General features: G+C 27.6%; 1 protein-coding gene across 4 annotated transcripts; it reads right to left on the bottom strand.

The window, feature by feature from the left end:
* Positions 1–7,918: 7,918 nt before the first annotated feature.
* Positions 7,919–18,824, bottom strand: LOC107448168 (uncharacterized). Of its 4 annotated transcripts, none has more exons than XM_016063283.4 (4): positions 18,686–18,824; positions 13,250–13,519; positions 11,873–12,007; positions 7,919–8,119 (listed from the first exon to the last, which is right to left on the bottom strand). In XM_016063283.4, the coding sequence occupies exons 2-4, from the start codon at positions 13,509–13,511 to the stop codon at positions 8,025–8,027; spliced, it is 492 nt and encodes a 163-aa protein (XP_015918769.1). In that variant the 5' UTR covers positions 13,512–13,519; positions 18,686–18,824; the 3' UTR covers positions 7,919–8,024. The 4 variants fall into 4 exon arrangements, with proteins under 4 accessions (XP_015918769.1, XP_015918770.1, XP_087020552.1 ...); XM_016063284.4 differs by lacking the exon at positions 18,686–18,824 and adding an exon at positions 18,310–18,395; XM_087164426.1 differs by lacking the exon at positions 18,686–18,824 and adding an exon at positions 18,285–18,384.
* Between the last annotated feature and the right edge of the window lie 316 nt (positions 18,825–19,140).

Below are 19,140 nucleotides of genomic sequence, written 5' to 3'. Positions count from 1 at the left end.
TTTTGTCTTAACAAAAAGTTCATTCAATCGCCAAACCCGTCGTCGCCACTATTTTGACCAGGGAAGAAATCAGTAACAATAACATTGGTGATACTGTGCTCGTTGAAGTTATTCCTACCCGCTCGAAACTTTGAGATAGTAACATAGCGGATATTTCTGCGCCAATATATATATATATATATATATATATATATATATATATATATATATATATACATATTTTCTGTTCTTGGATCTTTAGGATGTCAAAACGCAAGAATTTAACAATTTTTAATTACTTTGAGAAAAATCACGACCTGAAATTAGTGAAGTGACAGCATATAGTACCAATGTAAGTTTTTCTGTTGTACGGAAATGTGATACTTCCGTTGAAGAAAACGTTTCTAGCATCTAGCATAACAAAATCTGATGAATGTGGAAGTGGCCCTCAAAGTGTTACTTCCCACCCATATGTCTTTTTTTCAGAAGATATTACATTATGTTATTAAATTTAAAAAATCAAATCAAAATTCAACTAAACAATGCTGTCTAAATAAAAAGTCAAAATTGTCTAGCTGTCTTAATTAGGGAAATAATAGTGCTTTATTGCATACTCGAATTTCTTTTAGTAGTTCCAGAAAATTATGAACACCCCCCTTGAAAAAATTCTGCGTACGCCACTGGAATAAATATAGTTATTTACAATACAAATTAATACATAGTGTGACTAAATCGAAGCATTGAAAAGCTTTTAAATTTCTGTTGCTCTATCTATGGTAATATTTCATTTCCGATTCCCAAATTCTACCTGCTGTATCTGTTACCGACATGCATCACCTCCACACGCAGAAAATATGGAATGGTTCAATTTCCATATAGGGAAGCAGCTTGGAATTGAATTGTAGTTCTTTAATCGTTTGATCCCACGAACAAAAAAAAATCCATTTGATTTGGCAGTTTTTTTTTAAATATTTTTTTATGAATAACCCTAAACGTATGTTGATATAGTTTTGAAAATATGACATACCGTACTTTTTATATAAAACTAGTTTCAAATAAAAAAAATATGAAAAGTACGATACGTAAATTATAAAAAGTTCGCAAATTATCTGTCACATATTTTCCAGTTGACGCAAGATTTTGCATTTTCAGACGTTTACATTTGACATTAATATAAATCATTGAAATTGTAATACTTGTAGTTTTTATCTCCTGAAATATGTGGGTATTTCCATTCTTTCTATTCTTCTGGAGTTCCGGTTCTATTGCATCAGCCGCGCTAAGAGTTAATATTTATAGACATTGATTTTTATTGGACAATATATGATGCCCATTTCATATGACACCTGATTTAAATAAGTCACATGATGCAAAAAATTATACAGATATATATTACAATAATATAATAATTCTTAAATATTACAATAATAATATTAAATAGTCGTTGAACAACCGAACCAATTTTGAGTTCACGGCTACCGATTTTCAACTCCGTAGTTCCGAATTGTAATTTTGAACCCAATTCTGAGCACAATGGAACTCCTGTATCAAGTATTGGAAGAAATTTGCCTTCGTTGAGGACTTTTTGATGGAGCTAATTCGCATTTGTGTTTCAAAACCACGAAAACCTCCTACGGTAACCCGTGATCCGTTCACCGCTGTGGATATTTTACATCAGCACAGTGGTCGCTACAAGCCAGGTGCGGAATTTGTATCGAATAGCCATCGTTGAGATTCGAACCCGGGTTACCTCATTTAGAGGTTAGCGCTCTATCCCTTGAGCCATTAATTCATAGCTCTCTAAATTCATAAATTATGATATTTTGTATCTGACACAGGATTTTGCGTGTTTTTGGATAAAGTTAAAATTTTTTTTTTAAATTTTCCTTGGCATGAATTGCACTAATTTTTTTTCTTTTTGCATGAATTTTGAATTTGAGAACATGAATCTTTAACATGAATTTTTTTTCCTTTTTGCATGCTTGGGCCGATTTTTTGCACCATCTTTCTTGTGAAACTAAATTCAAAAGTATCGAAGATAGCAAATTTTTTTTCTAAAAAATTTCATAAAATATCCACTGAATATTTTATATTTAACACAGAATTTTTTGAGTCCTTTTGGTGAAAACTAAGTTTTTTTTCAAAAAAATTCCAAAAATATCCCTTGACATCTATGGGCAATTTTTTGGAATGTTATGCCATATCGTTTTATTGAACAAGATTTAAATGTATCGTAGTTCGCAAAAAATTCCTGAAATGTTCGCCAAATGACGCAGGATTTAGAGAAAAGTTTTGGAAAAAATTAAATATAAAAAAAAAAATCTGAAAATATTCTTCAGCGACCAATTTTTTTGAGAATACTATGCTCCATCTTTCTTGTGAAGCCAAATTCACAGGTATCCCATGTCACAAAGAATTTTAAAAAAATTTCTGAAATATCCACTGAGTTATATAACTCAGTGGATATTTTATCAGTATCAATTCCTTGGCGCAGGATTTTGTGAGTACTTTTTGAAAAAATTAAATGTTTCAAAAAATATTTCTGAAAATACTCTTTGGCATATATGTGCAATTTTAAAGAATGCTATGCATTATTATTTTTTTTGATAGAACCAAATTCAAACGTACCCTCACGTCGCCAAGAATTTTAAAAAGAAATTCCAAAATCATCCGTCGAATAATGTTTTACATTTGACGCAGGATTACATTTTGAAAAAAGTTTTTTTGGAAAAACTTCTTTGCATATTTGCGCAATTTTGTAGAATATTACGCCTATCTTTCTTTCAAAAACCAGATTTAAATGCATCGTAGGTCACAAAATTTTTTTAAATTTCATAAAAAATCTCCCAGACTTATATTTTATATTTGAAACAGAATTTAGCGAGTTGTGTTAAAAAAAAAAACTTAATTTTTTTAAAAACATTTTCTGAAAATACTCTTTCGATTATGCGTACAAGTTTGGAGAATTGCTATATGGCCATTTAAAAATATTTATCCTCTGCGTTTCATTATGTTTTTTTTAATTAATAAAAGCGGAATTATTAAAAATATATTGTATTCTGAAAAGTTTTTCTTCTCACTTGTTTCTCAAAAGTTTTCTACATTACATAAAAGAACTTTGTAATCTTAACTATATTTTGAGAAATGCCGTATACTTTTAATACAAATCGTCACTTTTTCAAAAAGTTTAAAACGCTGTTGATATTTATAATGTAAGGCATTTCTTTTAAATCTTCTTAAAATATGGTAAACATTGCAAAGTTTATTTCTAAATAGAAGATTAATTAGAAGCAAGCGTGAAGTAAGGTAATTTTCAGAATATTATAAATATTCATGATAATTACAAATTTATAAATAAAATGGGAACGAAGTGCATTTTCGCCAAAAAAGTGGCGACTTTAAAACTTCTCAAAATATGTTCAACATTAGAAGGTTCATTTCCGAAAATGCAGATTAATTAGAAGCAGGCGCAAAATAATGTAATTTTCAGAATTTCATAAATATTCATGATAATTGCAAGTTTATTAAAAAAAAATGAAATAGGAACGAAGTGCATTTTCCTTGATACAGGTGGCGACTTAAAAGCTTCTTAAAATATGGTAAACATTACGAAGTTAATTTCTAGAAAGGAAGATTAATTATAAGCAAACGTGAAATAAAATATTTTTCAGAACATTATAAACATTCATTGTAAAATTTAATAAAATGAAATGTACACTAAGTGCATTTTTGACCTAAAAATGGTGATTTGGTGGCGACTGGCAGACAATTTTTTTTAAACGCTATTTGATAAATTTAATCGCTTTGTGATCTAACTGTTATTTTTGCCCTATAAGCCATCAAATGTGTTACATGAGATCAACTTTAGAGGGGGACTAAACATATGCAGTCACAAAAGTTCTTTAAATCTTACTCAAAAGAAAAAAAATGTTCTTATGTCAGCAAAATGATAAATAAATTTCTTCTTAACTTAGATGAATTTAAATGGATGATGAGTCACGAAAATTTTCCCGAGCTGCATGAAATATTGAAGGGAGCGCATATCCACCCCCTCCCCCACCAGCAACGTTCATGTTAGCCACAGTCCACCTTAGTGTTTCGCGTATGATATTAATGTAGACAAAAAAAAAATCTAAGTTCTAAATCTTCAATGAATTGGAATTTCACTTTCTTATTTCAAGTCTTTTTTTTCTTCTTCTTCCTATCCTTTGTTATCTTGGCAATGAATTATAAACATCCTTTCTTTATGGCTTGAAATAAAGTGACATTGCAATAGCTAACTTTTGACGTATATCAAAATTCGATTTTATTCCGATTGAGTTACATTCTGTATGGGCAGAACTTCTTTGTTTATGAAACATAGTCCTCAAAAGAAACGCTAAAATGTAAAGTGTCAGGGGCAAGGCCATCCTGTTATTATTTGAAGTTGATGTACCTCAAGAAAAATTGTGAAATGAAGGAAGAAAAGTAGGAATATTTTGGTCGAAATAAGATCTATTTTCTTACTGATCAAATTACAGAACGATTAACAGTATCCTTCAAACAGGGTTTTAAAAAATATGAGCTTTTTTTTTAAAAAAAAGTTTTTACTTAGAAAAACACTTTTTGAGTTAAAATTCTGATTTCAAAGTACAATTTCAGTTCGAAAGAAAACTTTGATAGCAAAATAACAAATTCAATCATTAAAATAAAAACTTCAATGTAGTACCATTTTTTTTTCTGTGAATATTAATAAAAAGTTCCTAATTAAAATTCCTTCTGTAATTAAAGATAAAATAATATATTATTGAGGTCAGAGAAACATATTGTCTTTATTAGGTGGTTTCCTAATGTTTATGAAATTTAAAAAATATTTTTTATTTTGCCCTTTAAGTTTTAAATCTTTAGATCTATTTCCAAGTTAAAATATAATCAACAAATCTATTTCAGGCAAACTCATAATAAAACTACTGTTCATTCACTTTAGTTCAATATTCATTACAGTTACTTGATTTGTACTAAAATCTATTATATATATATTCACACACATAGGCGTAGCATCGAGTGGGCACGTGACCTTTCAATTTTTCCCCCCAAAACTCAGCAATTTTCCTTTCATGATTCTCCTCTTTTAAGTTATTTCCTTCTTAAACATCCAGAAGATATTGCTCACTCAAAAGTAAAAATTTTAGATAATTTTTATATCATTTAACAATTTTAATTATTAAACTTTTATTTTTATTAAATTTAAAAGATCCTTTTCCCTACTGTCAAAAATTCATTAACATTGTTTTTTTATTTATTTAATAGCAGCCAACAAAACATTCTAATTTGTTTCACGTATAAATTTTTAGGTAAAATTTGAGAGACTATGTTTATTCTCATTATGGATTAATAATTTCCGTTTCACAGGAAATATTGTCTTTCATTGCTAATTAATATTAAATGTCGTGTATGACATGTTTCAGTAGAATGTATTCAATACTTTTTTATTTGACTATCAAATCTTTAGAAATATGAAACAGACTTGGAAGAACAATTGCACTATACATACAGAAATATTAAAAAGTGGTAGAAATATTCTAAGTATACAGATACACATCTATAAAATCATTATCATATTCTGCATGGTCTAATTAATTGCATGATTTATTTCACCTAAATAAAAAAAATTGTGTCCCTATAGTAATTTCTTTCAAGCTGTGCCTATATAAATACATGTAACTAATTTTACTTAGAAAATTCCTGAATTAATACATATGAGATTTACATTAATTCCTACATGAACAATCCGTATGGAATAAGTTTTCGAATTCTCAGTTTTAAAGTTATCTGTTATATTAAAGTAGGGATATGTATGTTAAAAGTCAAATAATAAATAACGATTCATTAAAGAAAGGGCTGATTTTGAAAATTGATAATAAAACCCAAAATAACCCCTTTTAAGCCTGGGTTTCATTGTTTTTCTCTACTTACAAGGCAGATTTTGTTAGCCACTCTTTCAGGAGCACCATATTAGGTGGGCCAACGTTGCTCTCACACACAGTAAGGACAGAGAGTACAGAGGATGAAAAAACATCTATGCCTTGCCCGGGATTAGAACCCAGAGCTTTTCTGATGCAGGGTCAATTCCTTGATCCCTAAACAGTCCAGTCAGCACTTTAGTAATAATATTTTTTTTAAAATTTTAAATGCATGCCTTTGGAAAGGATAGATTACTAAAGAAGTTAAATAAAATAATAAATATACCCTGCTGACATTATGAAGGGTATTAGGTGATATAATAATAGTCACATTTTCAAATTGTTCAAGAAACTTCAACAATTGGCAAAAATGTGACTTTTATGTAAGATTTAAAATCTTTGGCATGTTTTATCATGTAATGGAAAATAAACTAACTTTTAAAATACCCATGTCAAAATTATATTAAGAAATAGTTTAATGAAAAATATTACTTCCGGAAAAAGAGTCAATGATAAAATTGCCTCAAACCTTTCACGTTTTTCTTTAAACTGACTAAATAGGTGATAAACATTTCAATTAAACCAAAGAAATTCTTTTTCTTTTATAAATATTGTTACAGTAAGATAAAGAAGACAGAAAAGTTATTGCCCTTTCAATGCAGACTTGTATCCTCAAACTTAACTGTTGATACTGTCAACTGAAATATAGCCAAACTTTAATATAGGTTCTATAAAAGTATACTAACTTACATCCCAATAAGTAATTTCATTAAAACTTTTACCAAATGCATTCTATGTATAGAAGGTGTTCTCTAATGAACACCCTTAATGTGATTTTACATTTTGCTGAAATTTTTCTGTTTAGTCTTCCTTTTCTAATGTATTTCCAGATGTCTTAATCACTTTTGTCACTTCAAATTCTTCCCAATCTTCCACATAATTGCGTTTCTTTTGGATCAATAAAATGAAGTTTTTTTTCTCCTATTTTATAAGTAAATATAATCTTATCAAAACATACATCTTGCAAATTACTTCTGAAATGTTTGATTCAAGTAACTTATTTCCACACAGGGTTTTAAATTTCTAATTACGTTTAAAAAATAATTTAAATTCTTCAGAAAACATATTTTTTTGGAACAAAAAATATTTTGTGAAACAGAGAGGCAACAAATGTATTCGGTTGAAGGAGGTTTTCTTTTTCTTTCTATTATCAACAAAGCAAACGTGTAGGAGATTCAGATTTTTTTCTCAATATGAAGATTTCATTGAATATACATGTTTCCATCTAATCTAAAATGAAGAAAAATAAACATACACAGGGGAGGGGCAGTAAATTAATATTTAAATAGAGAAGAGACACATCATAGAATCACCAATTGTTGGTTAAAACTTGTATATGTTAGTAATTATTTATCAACACACTTGTTTCATTTCACAATCAAACAGGTTTAGAAAAAAAATATTCTCTTAAATTAATTTGAGTCCCCCAATGCATATACTATTTTATTCTCATTTTAGTAAAATTATTCTAAGGTCTGTAGAATCCTGATTATCCAATATCCTCAGAACCCGGACAGTGGATAAATTAAAAAATTTTAACCATGGAATAATCATGAAATTTCCTCAAATCAATAATTTTTTAGGGTATAAACATTAAATTATGATTGAAATTACTCAAGCTACTGTAGAAATTTATGAGTCAGAGATTAAATTTTGATTTGCACCCAACTAATCATGTAGAATGAGCAAATAAATAATTAAATGCAAATCATATCCTGAATCACTGTTGCTCTAATGATCAAATTTCTATGCATTTTAAAAACCAATTCTATGAGTAGAGACCTCAAATACACTAATTGGTGCTCATAACTAAGTTACAAATTTCTATTTCATACTTAGTTACCTAAAATTAGAATAAAAATGTTGCACAAATGCAGACTTCCAACAAAAATATTTCGATTAAAAAAATAAATAGACACAAAGAAACAATACTGAAATATATTTAAAAGAAAAATTTAATTCCATGAACGATGCAGTGGGCAATATTTTACAATAGAACAATAACTACACCTTACTAAAACAATAATTGTACACTTGGCTGCTTCATGAAGATTTTGAGATTTCTTGGTCAGGACATGTACAACTCATTTCTTCCTTGGATTTCGGAGAAAGAGGACCAATCACATTTTCAGTGCGCTCTAACCAAAATAAATAAAAATTATCGATAAAAATCTAAATTAACAATGAATATATAAAATTATAGTCCAATTTTTAATAATAATAAAAATAATTTATAACTTGGAGATAAAAAACAGATGAATTAAAAAAATCAAAAAATCCAAATTTGGACTGAAGTCTTAGAATAAATTTCGTTCAAAAAATTCTTCAATAACAAAATCCTAGGTCCTTCAGTAACAAAATCCTGGTCCATAAGGCACTTCAGTCAGTTCTGTTATTACAAGAAGCCACAGTTCTTTTTTAGCTAATATAAATTCAACTTTACACCGTCTACTAAATCATTATTTAATCACATATTAACGTGTTGTGTGGTAAAGAAGGCCTAGGTCCTTAATGGACAAAAGAGCCAAAGGAGATTTTCAGAGTCGAGGAGAGTCTGTGACAAAAAACTTTCCCTGACTTTTCCAGATAGATTTAGGTAAAATTCCAGAATCTTTATGTAAATAATAACTATAAATAAAATCACGCCTTTAATAAAGAGTTAATAAATTATTTTCCATTTGAAATAATCAAGTCATTTTAATCATGCGAACTCTGATTAGAAATAATAAATTGTCAGAACTATAAACATGGCTGGAAGGGAAAATGAGACTTAGGAAATTTACAGAGCAATATTTAAAAAAAAATCTGAATATGAAGTTAACAAAAACGCAATAAACAACTAAAACCCAATGCATTAATGTTGCTAAATTTTTTTTTATTAAAACCGTGTGAAAATAAAATAAAAAAGATTTTTATTGTTTAGAAACAAAATAATGTTTGCTCCCTCTCTCCAAAAGAATAATCTATTTGAGATAAAAAAGTAAGAGTAATTTTAACTAAAAGAATTATTAGACAATTTTAAGAAAAAAGTAAAACAAACAGCACTAAAAATATAAATTTATAATTATCAAACAACTTACATAATAAATTATATCATTCATAATCTAACCCATAACAAATTTAATATTTGTTTAAAAGGCATAAGAAATAATAAATTTTTTTATTTATTAGAGAAACTTTAAGAATAACCATTCCTAAAGAAAAAGTAAGTTCAAGATAAAATGTAACTTTAAGATAAAATCTTTAAAATACCATTAAAGATAAAAACTAATATCAATTATTCTTTTAGGTGTTAAAAACAAGAGATCTTTAAACTATAATGTCAAATTATGACATTAAAAAAAATTTGATTAAAAAATTTAGATTGCTAATTTTTATCTTTCATAACAAATTGAAATTATTACTCTTGCTAAATAAATAAAATATTTGGTTTCTGATTACAAATACAGAATCAGGCTGATATCACAATAAATTCAGTTATTAATCACACCAGTGATTAACAACTGATATCCTATCAGTTATTAATCAGAGTTTTTTATTATCAGAAAACAAGTTCTAACCAGTTTTCAGCCAGTCATTGACTCAGCTATATGACTCTGAATTTACAGTTACTCATCTTTAAGACAATGAAAATATTTCTAGGATGTTTCAGAGATATTTTTATATTTATTGTAGAATATGGATAGTACTGTAGTTTAGGGACTTATTGAATTAATTTTTTTAATAACTTTTATTAGCTAGATAAAATATTATTTCAAATTTGACTCTGCCTGGAAGTTTTAGAATTCTAGTAATAAAAAATGCACATTAAGACAAACTTCATTGATGATAAGACATTTCTAATGCTTCTATTTTTATTATACCTACTTGTTGTAAATTACTTTTAAAAAATTTTTCACCTCAATTTTTTTTTTTACACTAAACTTAAATATTAAAGCTGAAATTACTTCTAACTAGTTTAGTTCATTGAATCTAGCTCATTAATAGTTTAGAATCACAACCAAATTGGAATTATGATAATAATTTCATTTCAATAATCTGGATTATCAAAACAATGTCTTTAAAAATAAAATACAAGATTTTATTGTTTTAATTTTATTTGCCAAAAATTGAGTGATTATTGGAAAAATGGTTGTTTTTAAGTTGAACTTAGCAATGTTACAATATCTAATTAAAATTCTTCTGTGTTGTTGCTAGGTCACACGAAAGCAAACATTTCCAAATTCAAACAAATTAGTTTAGTTTAGTTATTATTTTTCTTTTAAACTTTTTGCAACGTATTAAATGAATTTATTTAGCTTTTTGCATTTTTACTCATTTAACTACTATTTCTTTTTTAAAATATTGATTATCATTTTCTTAACTGTAACCAGGGTTTCCGCTACGGTAGCTTTTTTCGCAAAATGCGAAAAGACCCCTCAAAAATGCTAAAATTCAACAAAGCATTTTCGCATTTTTGCTAAAGGATTTTACTAAATTCCATTAAAAAAAAGCTTCCGCGAAAAACCATGACGCTAACATCCATGAAAAAAACTTGATCAAACAAGAAGGAGAAAAATCTAAATATCTTTCGCAAGAAGAACCATGACGCTAGCGTTCACGAAAAAAACGTGATCAAACGAGATGAAGCATAGCGATCAACAAAAATGGCTAGAATATATGATATATATATTTGTTAATGATTAATATTTAGGGCCCTGAAAGTGCATTTAACTTTCAAGAAGCATTTGTAAAATGGGCAAACATGAAAGAAAGGAAGATTCTTAATTAGAAACCAAAATGTTTTGATAAATAATAAATGTGTTTTTTTTTTTTTGTTATAGGTATTCTTTTTGATATTCTTGTACATTAAGCTATTCTTTGTCAGATAACTTACAGTACTTGTTTGATATAAAGTAATTTTATAAGCCTAATGGCATTTTAGCATTCTGCTAAAACTTTTTTTCAGATTTTAGCTTTTTTGCTAATGAATTTTTAGACTCAGCTTAAACCCTGACTGTAACCAACCCAAGGTTATCTCTAATCCACACGTGGTCTACTGTGCACTCAATGATTAGCTTTCGAAGAAGTATGTGCTTATTTTTAGCTTGATAAAATAAGTACCTTTTAAGCACTCAAAAAATGTTTTTAAGTACCATGTACATTGACAAAACACAATTTTTTCAAACACTTGACATGAACATGATAAAATAACTAGTTTCTGACAAAGAACTCTTTTTCCTGATTATATTAGCTATTATAAAATGTTCAAGAGATTTTTCGTTCCATATCAGAGGGTGGAAAATGAAGCCCGAAATTGAGAATATCTTGCCAGAGGTCTGTCCCGGCTAAATTGACTACTGTTTAGCGGTACCTTCACAAATTCAACTTTAGGAAAAACGGTAGTTTCACAAAATACTTTTTATTATAATTTTATTTTTGTGTCCCATAAGAAATGATAAATCCATATTTTTGTGTTGATTTTTTAAAATAATTTTTAATTTTCAAAAATTATGTCTAAATTTTAACAAAATAGTCACCTCTTAGAAAAACCTAGACAAAGCCCTGCTTGCAAAATACAGCAGAGTTGCATACGAAAGTTCAACAATCTCACCGAATTCAGGTCAGTAGACGCACATGTGGACCCGCAAATATTTAATTTAATCAAACATGCAAAATGATTGCTGCCTTCATATGATACGGAATGATGGTAGGCCGAAACGTATTGTGAAAACGTTGAATAAAACATGAAAACCAGGCTTTTGCATAATATGAGGCGAAAATCGACATGGTAAAGAAAAAAAATCTCATTTTGAAAGAAATCTCATTCAGAAAAAATCTCTCAGGGAAATTTAAGTACTTTTTAAAAACACTAAGCACCATGGGGTACAGATTTCAAATTAAAAACTTACCAAATCTTGAGAGCCACATATAAAGTCCTAAAGTCATAAGTCCCATAGCTGTAAAAGTTCCCGCCAAAATAAGCTTCCACTCATCTGATGGTTGTTCAGCAAGGCATAATGGCTGGCTAAAACTCATATGATACACTGTAACAGAGACAAAAACTTGGTTGAATACATTTGTAATGATAAGGATAAAGTTCAAATTAAAATAATTTACAAGCAAGTTTGAGAAGGAAAAAAAGCTAATGGGCAACTGGCTTAAAATTTTTGTTAGAACACAAACAGCTGCCAATGGCTAAAGCCTACCGTGATTGCGATCCAGCGTGATAACGTAAAGAGACCGCCGCTTCGAATATAGGCATGTTTCTGAAAGCATATAAAAAACAAACAGAACAAGAATAAGAGAAATTTACAGAAATACTAATTAAAAGAAATAATAAATAAAACCAGCATCTTTCTAGATGTAATACCTAAAAAACAAAACATAAAATTAAAAGATTAAAATGTAAAAAAGGACAATCAAAGGTTTAGAATTTAATAAATAAATAAAATGCTTTTTAAAATATATTGGAAAAAAATTCAAATTTTTAAATTGATTTTTTTTTAAAAAATTTTAAAGAGTTTTAATCAATGACATTATGAAATCATCCAGCTAGATGAGACACCTAAAATAAAGTAAAAAATAGGACAGATATAAATAAATGGAAGCAAAATATGTTAAAAGTTTAAAAACTAGATTTTTTTTTGATCATTAAGCTATTTTGGATAACCTAATTTTTTTTTTAAAGCAAACATTAGCATATATAAAAAGCAGCATTTAATTTGAATTATTTGTTCTGGCTCCACCAGTACCTTTTTTTTAAAACAAAAAATCATGCTAAGTTATTTTCAGAGTAGTATGCACTACAGTAGAGCCCAATTATCCAAACATCGATTTACCTGATTGTCCAATTATTTGTATCGTTCAAGGATCCTGTGTTTCCCCCACCTTCTTAAAAAGATAAAGCAAAAATGCTTTTTAATTATCAGAATATATATGTGTACAAAAAATACTTTAATGTCATACTGCCTTTAAATTAGAAAAAAGTACCTAAAATATAAACAAATTTAATGTAGATTAAGTTTCTCTATAGAGAAAGACAATATTTAGTCTTAAACTTATGCACCTACATAAAATTCTTTAAAACAATTTGGAAGTAGTGTGAAAATGTAAAAACTCAAAATTATCAAATCAACAGACATATAATAATTAGATTTCATATAAAGAATTTATAAACATAATCCATAATAATTATCTATGAAAAAAAATTACAAATAAAATAAAAATAAAAAATACAAACATATAATTTGAAATAACTAGTAATAAAATCGCAAAAATATTATTACATGCTTGCTTTTCTTGTAATGATAAATTCCTCCAGTCTTCCTTTTCTTTTTGTTTCAAAGCATATAAGTCCAATGGTCTGGTAGCATTATCACACTTTTTAACTTCTGAGTAGGTTTCATCTACGAATCCAGAGTTGAACGACAGGCTGGTGATGGTTCGCCATTTTGTCTTGGGAGGATGTGTGTTAGGTATGGAATGTTTTAGACATTGACATATATTTTTAGAAAGGTTTGTTGATAAAGTATAAAGACCACTTGCCATTTACTCTTCTGAAACAAGAAGGATAACTACAATTTATACTTGAATGAAAACTTAATTAAATAATTAAGTAAGTAGTTAAGTTAAGTAAATCTATTAAAGAAAGCTAAAATAAAAACAATCGAAGATGAAATTAAAAAACGAAGATGGAGCTGGCTCGGACATATCCTTAGAATGCCCAAAGAAAAAATTTCATCTGTTGCGCTTACATGGGCCCCTGATGGTAAGAGAACAAGAGGAAGACCCAGACTTACCATCCAGCGCATGTTTTTGGGCGAATTAAAAGAATGTGGAATATCTGGCTGGGAGGAAGCAAGATCTATTGCTAAAGACAGGGGGCGTCGGAGGGATATGCTGGAGGCCTTAAGTGCCCAAGGCACGTAGAGGATAAGTAAGTAGTTAAAATAATGATAAGTTTCAGCAAAATTTTTGAATTTTTACTTTTACATTATACGCTATATTACTAGGAACATGCGTATGAAAACATTATCCTACAAATTTAAATTTATAATATAGTATAGACTAGGGGTGCATAACCTATCACCTGCGGGCCACATGCGGCCTGCCTACTGTTGATGTAAAAAATTTCTTTAATTTGGTTTTTTTTTTAAACATTTTAATTTTCTCCTATTAAAATATTTAATTCAAATTTATATTACTCTATAAAATGTTTTTTTTTTTGCACTTTTATTATGTAAGCTTCTTTATGGTTAGAATTTATATCCTACTCACAATATTTATATATATATATATATATGTATATATATATATATATATGTATATATATGTATATATATATATATATATATATGTATATATATATATATGTATATATATGTATATATATATATATGTATATATATGTATATATATATATATATATATATATATGTATATATATGTATATATATATATATATATATATCAATCAGTTTTCTTAGTTAGTTTTAAATTAATTCAAATAATTAAAAGTATTTAATTTTTTGTAAATATGTTAGGTTTACTGATAATATTTGGTGCCTAGAGCACTAATGTTTAGATAAAAGTTATTATATTTGCCGCTAACATGACTAAATACGCATGCGGCCCTTCATTACTATACGTGGTGTGTAAGTGGACCTTCACTCAAAAAAGTTGTGCACCCCTAGTATAGACACAAATTTAATTAGAAAGAACAAGATTTCTCTATTTAATTCTAGACATAAAATTTTCCACATTTCCAGGTGTTTCAAGAAAATTTCATTCTTACAAAACTATAAATCTATATAAAAAAAAAATTTTTTTATAAGAATATTAAAATTTTTTTATTTGATATGTTAAATACTAAATTTTGAGAGAAACAAAAATATCACTAAATGAAGAAATTGAGAAAAATTCCATTGAAAAGTGGAATATTTACAAGGAATGTTAACCTACTTATTATAACGTCAAACCTATTTAACTTTAGTTTGTGACTGGTGTTACCTACAACTTTAAAAATTCACTTTTTTTTCGGGAGGGGGGGGGGCTAAGTAAGTTGAGGGAATTTTCCAGATTTTAACAAAACAATATTATAAAATTTTCCTTCATCTTTAGAACTAAAATAAAAATGTTACCGTTTCCACTATCCTTTCAGACCTGTGGAAACCCTGCAAGACAATGCAGGTCCTGTTTATTTGAACATGAGGTAAAATTTTTGTTCTCTTATTTTATATAGAACAGGACAAAATATAATTGAAAAACTAACACCCACATATTTATTTTATTTTATACACAGCTCAATAGAACACCAATTCCTATTGTTAATTTAAAAAAAATAAATAAATATTTCAATACAATATTCAATACCAAAAAACCGGAATGAAATTCGATACATTTTCCGCCATTTTTGAAAAAAAAAAGATTTTTTTTCCTTATATTTTAGGATTTTTCTTTCTTTTTGTAAAGATGTTTACCTTACTATCATTTTGGAAATAATCATTAGTGTATTACTTCGTTTTTTCTTCTTTTTAAGATTATTTCCAAATATTATTTTTTTTAGTTGGGTTTAAGAATTAAAAAAAACGGCTTTTTGTAGTGATTCAGAAAACCGGAAAAATCAGTTATCCGGAATAGCGATGGTCCCGATCGTTCCGGATAATTGGTTCCCTACTCCTACTGTACTATTTTTTAAAGAACTTATTTGGTATAAAGTATTATCTACATAAAAAAATAATAATTATCTATATAAAATTATTCTAACTATTAAAGGAGGGATGTGACAAATAGTTATTTGGCAGAGTAGCCGAAAATTCAGGGGCTAGATCACGATTTTTTTTATCTATTTTTTTAAATATAAAAATGAGTTTAGTCATTATTGAACTGTACAAGAAAAAGGTGGCAATAAAAGAACAAAGTTTATTAGCAACGTACTGTTACCATGCTTCACTTTACTTAAAACAGAAAAAGAAGCAAAAATGAAATAAAAAAGTTCGTAATTTTTAAAATATAAAATGCTGAAAAAAAAAAACGAAATTGTCTTGCCTGAATATAATTAAAAAAAGAAAAAATCAGCATTACAAAAACTCATGGCTCTGTACAAAGTAATCTAGTTTCAATTCTACAAATTTTGCTTTTCAGAACTTAAATTTATAAGTTTCAGAACCTAACGAATATGAGTAAAAATTTCTAATAGTGTATTACAAAAAATATGATTTTAGGTTATTCTTTATTAAAATCTATTAAAATCCCCCCGTCCCCAAAAAAAACATATAAAATTTTTTTTATAATGTATACTTTTCCGAACATTTGGCTTAAAATTTAGCCAACCGAATTTTCTTCAAAAGGGTTGTAATAGGCCAAATACCGAATATTCGTGACATCCTTACTAATTATGCAGAGTAAAATAAATATAAAAAAACTATTCGCACAATAATTATTTATTTCTGAAAATATTTATTCCTACAAGTGTGGTTTTCTTTCTTGTAAAGACGTAAATATTGTATTAAAAATAGATATTAAAAAAAATATATATATAGCAAAATTTAAGTCTTTGTGATGCATTAGCACACAGCATTGTCTAAATAACCTGGAACAGCATATCATCTATCAAAGGTCCTTTTTGGAAGTATTTAAGTCTGTTGACTGACCCTTCACAAAACTTTTTATTGTGAAAAGAACCCTTCATGACGAAGTTAATCTTTAAAATGGACTGTTTCCAAAATTTTATTGTTCATAACAGCTTTTTCAAAAAATTCAACTAATAGTAGCTTTAATTCATAATTTTAAAACAAAATATCCTTAAAAGAAATGTTCTTTTGCATTTCTTTACCGAAAAAAAAAGACATTTTCATTCATTTAAAAAATTATTAATAAATTTTCACATATATGGATCATTCACAAAATGTTCTAACCAACCAATGGTTTAAGTAATTAATTAGAAAAAATTAGGTTTGTATATCAAAAATTCAAAAAAAAAAAAAAAAAAAGGAAAAAAAAAGAGTATTTTTCAAGACTTAGTGAAAATGAACCTTTCACGAAAAGTCTGGTTTAACCCATAACCCTAACTATATTACAACATTGCAATTACCAAGATCTTATTACAGCACACGAATATGATTATTTTTGCACACTTATCTAATGTCTACATAACATCTACTTTTGACCAGAATACATAGATTATTAAACTAAGAGTTAATGTACTAGCAGACATTATATGCAAAATTTTACTATCATTTTGATCTGATTTTTACCATAATATTTTGAAAAGAAATTTATGGTTCAGCATCATTATTAAAAGGTTAATTTTCCTCATTACTAAAATTAGGATTTGAAGAGAACATTAAAATAAACAATTATTTTTCAAAATAAACACAGAGCATTTTTTACATCTAAAAATAATTCATCACTTGTTTTTTCTTTTAAAGATAAATAAAAATCTCAAGAAGTACATTTACTCAAAGTTTTATAGTAAATTACAAACCTAGCTGCCAAGAAAAGGAGGCAAAAAAAATTTGTTGATTTTACGCAATATGTATTTTAGATAAGATATTGCATAGTATTTGAAATGTTCTAGATACAGGAAATTTCATGCATTTTGATTATTAATAAAATATAAAAAGTACATCACATTAATAATTATAAATTTCATTTGACTGCAATATCTTTTTTTAATGATTAACATTATAAAGACTCAAACATAAAATGTTTATTATACTTTTCAACTCTTAATTTTAAAATCTTTATTTCAGATGTTCATTTATTTGAAACAGTTATAACACATTATTTGACTATTAATTTGAAATTAAGAGTTCTGAATCCTATTTTTCTTTTTAAAAAATGAAAATCCTAAAGGATTTAAAAAGGAGAAACTTTACTTATTAAAAATCAGGCTTACTTTATTCAGGGAATATTAATTCAAGTACAAATTACAGGATAACCATTGAGTTGAAAATAGATAAATAAATAAAATCCAGAAAATATATATTTATAAAATCCAGAAATCAAGTGAAAAATCCAGTTCAGTAGGCTGTGACGTTACAATGAATTAGAAAGGCGGATGCAAAACTTTGCAACAGAAATTGATGTAATTTTAATTATTATTAACAAATGAAACAAATGCATTTACTAAGAGTGCACGAAATTAAGAATTTGGCAAAAAAAAAAAAAATCTTTAACATTTGAAATGCTTTAAAAAAAAAAAAAATTTTTTTTTTCAGAATGCTATACCTATTTAATACAAATTTTTTTTTATAAAAATCACCAAGGTTGAGTTCGACAATAAGTAGGCATTTAATTATAAATAAAAACAAATTCTACAAAATATTAGGAATTTGATCCAGACCTTCAGACACGACCTTATTTTTTTCCGGCGCCGTTAAGTCCAAGCTATTCTTGAGACATTACGTAATCGAATTAATTAACCTGTGAAGGAAGAGAAGATAAAAATTGGGAACAATTGGATACAGAATGCGACTCAACTGTCAAATATGAAATACGATTTACACAAAAAAATTCTAAAAAAAGTAAACACACATGGACTATAACCGATAAAATTGACTAAAAATAGAATGGTGAGAAAATGAAACAAAAAAAATTCGCAGACTTGAAAGCTCATTGAAAAGAAAAGTCGCAGAAAACATAAACAATAATCGAATGCTCGAAATCTGATAACTATTAATACTCAATCATCAAAGAGATAATTTAAGAAATATTTTTACCTCCTTCTCTCTGGTAAGCTGATAAAATGAACACCAGCAAGCAGTAGAGGAGAAAAGCAGAAGACAAAATTTCAATGGCTGATGCCAGCTTCAATGAATAAATTAATAAAAGCTTCTTAAGACCTATTTTTGCTAAAGCTCTGATTGTTTCAGAAAAGAAACGCAGAAGTGATACTGCACTATTCGCGATCACAACTCTCGAATGCGTTATCTTGGGAGAAGACCAGCTGTTCTATATGATTTTCAAATCAAAAAGTTTTAAATCTTTTTAGAAAATCAAGACAGAAACTACAAACCACACACGTTAATGATGAAAACATGCGAAGTGTTGCCATAGGTAAGGAGTTTTGCCCTACGCGACCTATAGCTTATTTCAATCGCCAATTCGATTCATCCATATGAAAATTCATATATATGCTGGAATAGATACACCTTGGTTGGATTGTCGGCGGATA

Source organism: Parasteatoda tepidariorum, chromosome 5, assembly GCF_982258835.1.
Source record: "Parasteatoda tepidariorum strain Cologne lab strain chromosome 5, Ptep-v5.0, whole genome shotgun sequence".
NCBI classification, from domain to species: Eukaryota; Metazoa; Arthropoda; class Arachnida; order Araneae; family Theridiidae; genus Parasteatoda; species Parasteatoda tepidariorum.
The sequence above is the reverse complement of the archived record's forward strand: the minus strand, read 5'-3'. Positions and strand labels throughout refer to the sequence as shown.